Consider the following 8,084-nt stretch of genomic DNA (forward strand, 5'->3'; position numbering starts at 1 on the left):
GAGCAGAGCAGAATGGAACAGAGCAGAGCAGAACAGAATGGAGCAGAATGGAACAGAGCAGAGCAGAATGGAACAGAACAGAGCAGAATGGAACAGAACAGAGCAGAGCAGAATGGAACAGAGCAGAGCAGAATGGAACAGAGCAGAGCAGAGCAGAGCAGAACAGAACAGAACGGAGCAGAACAGAACAGAACAGAGCAGAGCAGTTGTTTCTGCTGTAGAAAAGCAAAGCTGTGGACTGCCACAATAACCAGTCCTCACAGCACAGCACCAATCAAGAGGGACCCAGCTGAAGTTCCATATTCAGGTGTTATTTCTTGGCTGTGCTGGGTGAGGGTTACTGGCAGTGACACTCAGGGGAATGAAACTCTGCCTCAGGTTCTCACAAATGCTCAGAGTTCAGCCCAGTGCCACTGCACTGGAAATCAGTGATTATATTCCTTTGAGCCAACACATGTCTGAGGGCTCTTTTGAATCCAGATCTGGTTTTCCTCCTGTGTCTTTTCTTGCATAAATATTTGGTTTCACATGATTTCCTATCACGGTGGTAAACATGCAGATAATGCTTTCATATCTGTCTGTTTATGAGATTTTGTTTTGTTTCTAGACCTTTACAGTCATTGAATAGGATAAGCCTATGGGTACCCTAACAAACACATTTCCAGATGGAATGGCTGATTCATGGAATAATTGGGGTTGGAAGAGACCTCTGAGCTCATCGAGTCCAGCCTATAAATGTAGAGCCTAGTACGTGTGAGTTGTCTTAATCCTTACAAGCACCAAAGGAAAGCTCATCATTCCTGTCCTGCTCCTTGAGAAACTAAACTCTGTTTAGTCTGGATGAGAACATTAAAGATTTTATTAACAATTCACAGATTTATGGCTCTTGCAAGAGTGAAACTCTTTAATTGCTCAACATGAAATTCTTTGATGGTGACACAGTCAAGGAAACCACACAAGTGCTTCTTTCACTGATGCGACAATAAATGATTAAATCTTTTGTTGAGCAAGAGTTGCTACTTACCTTCTTTCCTTTCACAGAGCTGTGGAATGTAAGTCATGGCTGTGGCAGGTAGCTGTGGTATGAGGATGTTTGTAGACTGAACACATTGCTGTGTTTTTAAACAGGATTTTTCTTTATTTCCTCTCTTTCTAGCAGATAACAGGATATGAATGAGACTGTGTTAAATTCTTTTTCAATGGAGAACTGGGGAAAAGGAACATTAACTAAAAGCCCTGATGTCTCTAGCTGGTTTAAGTATATTAAAATGCAGATTTGTTTTTGTTGCAGGCCCAGCACAGGGACACGTTCATCGAGGAACGCTATGGGAAATACAACATCAGTGATCCATTGATGGCTTTGCAGAGAGATTTTGAGACCCTGAAAGAGGGGAATCATGGGGAAAAGCAGCCAGTATGCTCCAATCCTTTGTCTATTTTGAAAGTGGTGATGAAACACTGCAAGAATATGCAGGAAAGGATGTTATCCCAGCTAGCTGCTGCAGAAAGCAGACACAGAAAGGTAGGTTTTGCCTCAGTTATGATGTGCAGAACTTGTAGTTGCATTTTAATAACATGTTAACTTCAGCAAAAACACTTCAGTTCCCTGAGGTTTGGTAACTGGAAGGACTTTGCACCTTTGTTTAAACTTCTCACTCCAGATGATGCAGCTGCTGAGTTAATTAGTTTTGTACAGAAGATGTTTTTGTCAGGACACACCAAAAAGGAACTAGCTTACAGCTGGGAGGGTAATGCTTCCCAAAATGCAAGAAATGGTTTCTGGAGGACACAATTCTCAGCAGACCTGTCCCTGTGCCTGGGACTTGTTCTTTGTGCTTATTGAAGAGCTGCTGCCAGGGAAAGGCACCTCCTTGTGCTTCCCTAAGGAGGTGTGGAGTGACCAGAAGTATTTTTCTTGACATTTGGCCTCTTTAATGAAGCACCTACTGTTCCTCAAATGTACATTTAATGTATATTGACACCAGGAAAGTGCTTGGTCCTGTCAGACCGTACTGCCACAAAAATTGAAGTCTCTAGAAGTAAGAACAAAGCTATGCTTTGCTTTCCAGCCAAATATCCAACTAAGTCATACAGTAAAATCAGATATTTTTTCACTTTTTCCTCTTCCTGTCTACTTCTGTGAAAGCTTCCTGTATACCTGATGATATTTAAGCATTATTTGGAAGCTTAAATTTCAGGAAGACTGAGGAGCTGCTAAATTCATGGTGAGTGTGTGTTGGGAGAGCTCAGTTTTGGTGATGAGACTCAGCAGAGCCTCTTGGGAAGTTTGTGTTCTGGCTTTTTGTTAATAGCATTTCAATTATTCATGTAATTCAGTGTTAAAGCTGAAGGAGCTCCTTCACTGGGTCCTTGTGGGAAGCAGTTTCACTTCAAGAGCTCATCTTGTTCATAAGTGGAGGAACAAATGAATGTTCTTTAAAATAAACTTTACACTGGAGTCCTGCTGTAAGGCAGGGGGAGAAGGCTGTGTGGGAATTGCTGCTGGAGCCACAGCAGGGGCTGTCCTGGATTCAGCACCTCTGCTCCTGCTGGGCCTTGGATTGATGGTCCTGCCAGGAAACTCTGAGTTCCAAGGGACAAGAGGCACAAACTGAAATACAGCAATTTCCAGCTGAATATGAGGAAAAAGTGACTTTCTTTGAGGGTAACAGAACACTGGAACAGGCTGTGGAGGGGTTGTGGATTCTCCTTCCCTGCCAATGTTCAGAAGCCTCTTGGGCTGATCTGTGCAGCCCACTCCAGGACAAGGGGGTTGGACTGGGTGAGCTCCAGAGATCCCTTCCAGCCCCAGCAGTTCTGGAATGAGGGCACCATTCCTAACAGGGACCTCTCAAGGATATGGCACAGGCTGGGGGAAAAGCCTGCAATTTAGCTATTTAATAATAAAATGCACACAGATCCAGTGTGAGCTCTTCCTAATGCCTTTCACAAAGCGACTGACTGTGACCAGTAGTTACAAACACTGAACTGTGTAATCCCAGTTGGGCTGGGCTGTCTGAAGCCGCCGGGGCTCTCCCGGGTGGTTCTGGAGCGATCTCTCCCCGCCTGCCGGGCAGCTGGACCCTGCTGAACCGCTGATGTTTGTTGGGCAGGTGATCCTGGACCTGGAGGAGGAGAGGCAGAGGCACGCCCAGGACACGGCAGAGGGGGACGATGTCACCTACATGCTGGAGAAGGAGCGGGAGCGGCTCACCCAGCAGGTACCGGCCCACAGAGCCCGGGGGCTGCGAGCTCGGCAGGGATGTGATGGAAGGGTAGCAGGAACCTCCCCCTGTAAGGCAATCCTAGCTTTTCTCCTCTTGATATAAAAACAGCCTCAAATTTCTCAGTGTGTTTTGGTAGCTGAGCAGTGCTAAAAGCATTAATAGGCAATCAAATGCTTTGAAATCTTTCTTCAGCCTGAAATCCGAGGAATTCTGAGGAACTTGGCTGCACTTACAATTGGTAGCGTGCTGCAGTACTCAAAATTCAGAGTAAGTCACAGAAGATCTCCTGGGGATGTTGTTCAGAGATGCTAATAAATATTTAAGCCACTGTTTTCTGTTACTCAAGTGCTGTAGCCTTTGTTAGGCATACATAACACATCAGCATTTTAAATCCTGAATGCCTTTAAAAGGCAAACTGACAAAGTAGTAAATGAGCTGGAAGGAGGCTTTGCTTGTTCCAGGCAGACTCAGCGTGTCTCTCACTAAAGGCCAATTGAATTTCATACAGGATAAAACTACTAGTCAGTAATAACTGTAACTATGTGCAAGCTGACTTGTTCCAGACTGTTCTGCAGATTTCTGGGGCAATAACCCATTTCTTAGCCATTGTCATTGTTCACTGTGTAATTTCTCCAAGATAGACAGTAAACCTGTTCCTTTTTGGGGTGTTGCCCTTTGTTTACTTTCAGGAGGTTTTACAGCCCCCTTAAAATCTTTTTTATTCTGAACTTGCAGGTGGAGTTTGAAAAATCCCAAGTGAAGAAGTTTGAAAAAGAGCAGAAGAAGCTGTCAAGCCAGTTGGAGGAAGAAAGAGCACGCCACAAGCAGCTGTCTTCCATGCTTGTTGTGGAGTGCAAGAAAGCCACTGCCAAAGCAGCTGAAGAGGGCCAGAAGACAGCAGAACTGAGCTTGAAATTGGAAAAGGAGAAGAGTAAGGTGAGTAAACTGGAAGAGGAGCTGGCAGCCAAGAGGAAGCGGGGTTTGCAGATGGAAGCACAAGTAGAAAAGCAGCTCTCAGAGTTTGACATTGAAAGAGAACAGCTGAAAGCTAAGCTGAACAGAGAAGAAAACCGTACAAAAGCACTCAAAGAAGAGGTGGAATGTCTGAAGAAAGCCCTGAAAGAGCTGGAGGCTTCTTGCCAGGAGCACAGTCCCTGTGAGGCTGTGCATCCCAGCCCTTCAGTGACGTCCAGGGGGGTGACAACTGACAGTCCCCCAGTGAAGTCTGTGTCCTGCCAGACCGAGAGTGTGCAGGCAGGACGAGCAAACACTGCCAGCAGCAGCAAAGCTGCTCAGCCCGTGTCTGCCAGCCCCTCCACGCCCGTTCATTCCTATGCAAAATCCAACGGGCACTGTGACACGGACGGGCAGATGGCTGGGGAGACAAACGCTGCAGAGAGCCAAGTTCACAGGGAGAAATCTGCTGCAGCCCCGGAAAACACTGTGGAGAATGGAAGTTCTCCCGTAAGAACAGAGTCACCGGTGCATCTGATGTCCCAGCTCCCCTCTGCTGGGGTGTCCCTGTCCCCCAGCAGCACAGCTGCCTCCTCTCTGACCCCTTCTCCCTGCTCCTCCCCGGTGCTGGCTAAACGCCTGGTGGGAGCCTCAGCCAGCAGCCCTGGCTACCAGTCCTCCTACCAGGTGGGCATCAACCAGCGTTTCCACGCGGCTCGGCACAAGTTCCAGTCCCAGGCGGAGCAGGAGCATCAGTCGAGCGGCCTGCAGAGCCCCCCCTCGCGGGACCTGTCCCCCACCCTGGCCGACAACTCCGCTGCCAAGCAGCTGGCCCGCAACACCGTCACACAGGTGCTGTCCAGGTTCACCAGCCAGCAGGGCCCCATCAAACCTGTCTCCCCTAACAGCTCCCCTTTTGGCACGGACTATCGGAACCTGGCAAATGCTGGCAGCCCCAAGAGCGAGTCTGGGCACTCCCCGAGCCCTGCCAAGGTTTCCAGCCCACTAAGCCCCTTGTCTCCTGGAATTAAGTCACCAACCATTCCTCGAGCAGAAAGAGGGAACCCTCCACCCATTCCTCCAAAGAAACCCGGCCTCGCTCAGTCACCTGCTGCTGCTGCTCCGCTCACCAAAGCCTCTGCCCAGGCCTCCTCCCTGGCTGTCCCCACGGACGTGGCGAGCAGCTGCTCCAACAGCACTGTCGTGTCAAATGGCAAAGACCTGGAGATCCTCCTGCCAAGCAGCAGCTAGTCTCCAGAAAACGGGAATGTGACATTCCACAGCTTAGCTTACCCTGGAGCTAAGACACTGTTTTTCCACTCCATGTTATTTATTTCCATAGTAGCAGATTCTGTCTGTATAAAGCATTTAGTATATTTTTTTTTTTTCTTTTTAATAGGTAGGAAAATATTTTTGTTTATGAAGAAACCTTAACTAAAGCTATACAGTAGCCTCCCAATGTCTCCTGGCAGCAGTCAAATCATTAGAGATAACAACCATAATCATGTGGTGGGACCTATCAACCTCTAATGGGACTGAAATGCTACTTTTTAAATTATGCAGAAATAATTTTTGCAGACTTTTTACTCCAGATGAACATTTTATAAAAGTGCCTGAACTAAGCCTGCAATATGAATGTGATTCTTGGGAAAAGGTGAGGAGGGGAACATCTAGCTGCAGAAACAAATTCTTCTGAGTCCTGAATGTTAAAACCAACACTGGTTTTCCTTTTCATTTTTACCATTTGCTAAGATAAGTTAGCAAATGTGCTACAAATTCTGACCCCAGACTGGTGCAGCCAGCCAGGCTCCATCCTTCAGGACGTGGCTCCCAGCTATTCGAGGAAGCACACATGAGTCTCTTGGGGTAAGATTTAGTTGTGATATCATCCAGATTCCTTCTCTGTCAGTATTCCTTGTCCATGCAGTTTTTCTGCTTTCCTGCCAAGATGCCTGTGTGCTTTAAATGGCTGAACTCTGGTTTCTGGTGTATCACCTGGAATTTTCAAGCTCTGCAAGAATTCTACCATTGTGTGTAGAACTTCTGAGAAAAAGATCTTTCTGTTACTTGACCAAGATCTCCCTATTACTTGAAAAAGTAACTCGTCCATACAATACAGGTTTTTTGCAACACCTGTAGCATGGGGTCTCCAACTTTAAACAAAAGCAATAATTTTGTTCCTCATCTCTGTCAGTTAAGTCTGGCTGACCTGGATTTTACCCACTAGCTATAGCTAGCTTTCCTTGGCTGCAAATATGGAACCAAATCGTTGCTGCTGTGGAATTGATTATGTAGATCTGTATAAGTATATCACACCTACGTACTAAACACACAGTGTATTAGGGAAATACTGATCTCTTCTTGATCTTCTGCCTCATACGAAGAAAACATGGCAATTCACTGAGATTTTAAAAAATTCCTCAGTGAGGAATTGCCTAATTTTGGGGCAGATGATGTGTGTGAAGGAGTTCCCAGGAGAAGCAGCTGATTCCTGTGCAGAAATGTTTGCTGCAAGAAAAGCAATGGGCCCAGCACAGTTGTTTTGTGAGTCAGTGTGCGGGGAAATGCAGGACAAACAGAGTGTTTGGGGTCAGGATCAGTGGCAGAGGCTGGGTTAATGATCTCTGGTGTTGGATGTGAGCTGATGTAGATTTAGAGAGCAGGCTCGGTGCTGCCCAGCGCTGGGACGTTCCCACAGCAGCAGCAGCAGCAGCAGCAGAGTGGGGATTGCCCTGAGCTCAGCTCCCAGAGCCAGAGCCAGCCTCTCCTCTGGCCTTTTTCTGCAGACACATCCCTGTGCCCTGGCAGGCTGCAGAGCTGTCTGTGCTCTGTGAGGTGCCTGTTGTTGGAGTGACCCCACACAGCCAGGTCTGCAGGTTTGCACAGACCTTCTGGAAGCCTTTTAGGGAGTGGCACTTTGGCTGTTGTTCCTAATCCAGTGGAACGGTGTGTGTTAACAGCAGGGACACAGGCAGCCAGAGTTAAATGGACAGCCACTCTTTTGGAAGCACATTTATTACTTTTTCGGCTAAGTGTCCACAGCAGATTTTTTTCCTCTTGCTGAGTGTAAATGTAAAAATGGATGGGCAGAGGGAGTTTGGCCCATGTATCCCTTCTGATTGAAAAATGAGGCTTTTGTATACACTGCTTTAATGAGTTTCTTTGCTTTTACATTAATCTGACTGGTATTATCCCCTTTCTTTATCGATAGTTCTAGAGAGAGAGATACTATGATGAAGTCTAATAGGAAATGCACTGAGTACTGTTTCTTCTAAAATATAATATGGGAAGGGGTATGCAAAAGAATGTATTTTTGCTAGTAGACTAACTTCTGGAAGAAACTAAGCACAAGGGATTAAAGTGGATCCAACTAATTCAGTAAGACATTTAGAGTTAGTATTTAACTGTTGATGTAGATTCTGTGTGGAAGCAACTAAATATTTCTTCTCTAACTCACATGTGTCCTAAGCAGACATTGTTGCAGAGTTTGTCACTGGCTAATGGAGTATAATGAAGTGCAAAACATATAACACTAGTATTAATTCATTAACACTTGTAAATTTGTAAAGCCAAACGTACCAAGCTGAAGTCTTTAATCATTTTTATAGCTGATGGCATTAAACATGTTAAACATTCATATTATCAATAAAGGATTTTATTTTTAAGATGTGCAAATTGCTTAAGGAAATGTTTGGAGTTGGAGCTGGCCAGCAGGGAACAGTCCTGCTGCTGGTACCTGGGCATCTGTACTCACCTGGAGCCTGGAGCTGTAATGGAAGCTCTGAAGTGTCAGAAGAAAGTGAAATTCTCGGGAGTACAGTGGATCCTGAGCAGTGCTGGCTGCTGCAGCCACAGCATTTTGCTCCTCCATCTCCACCCACCTGCTGCTGCTGGAAGTTGGGA

General features: G+C 46.2%; 1 protein-coding gene across 2 annotated transcripts in view; it reads left to right on the forward strand.

Annotated features, from left to right (window-relative positions):
* The window catches only part of CTTNBP2NL (CTTNBP2 N-terminal like), a 15,773-nt gene extending 7,922 nt beyond the window's left edge, over positions 1–7,851 (forward strand). For both annotated transcript variants that reach the window (XM_015650886.3, XM_015650887.3), the window contains 3 exons: positions 1,292–1,522; positions 3,114–3,221; positions 3,963–7,851. In XM_015650886.3, the coding sequence (XP_015506372.1) occupies positions 1,292–1,522; positions 3,114–3,221; positions 3,963–5,432 (1,809 nt within the window). In that variant the 3' untranslated portion in view covers positions 5,433–7,851. The remainder of the gene's footprint in view (positions 1–1,291; positions 1,523–3,113; positions 3,222–3,962) is intronic.
* The last annotated feature ends 233 nt before the right edge of the window (positions 7,852–8,084 follow it).

Source organism: Parus major, chromosome 26 (genome assembly GCF_001522545.3).
Source record: "Parus major isolate Abel chromosome 26, Parus_major1.1, whole genome shotgun sequence".
Lineage (NCBI taxonomy): Eukaryota > Metazoa > Chordata > Aves > Passeriformes > Paridae > Parus > Parus major.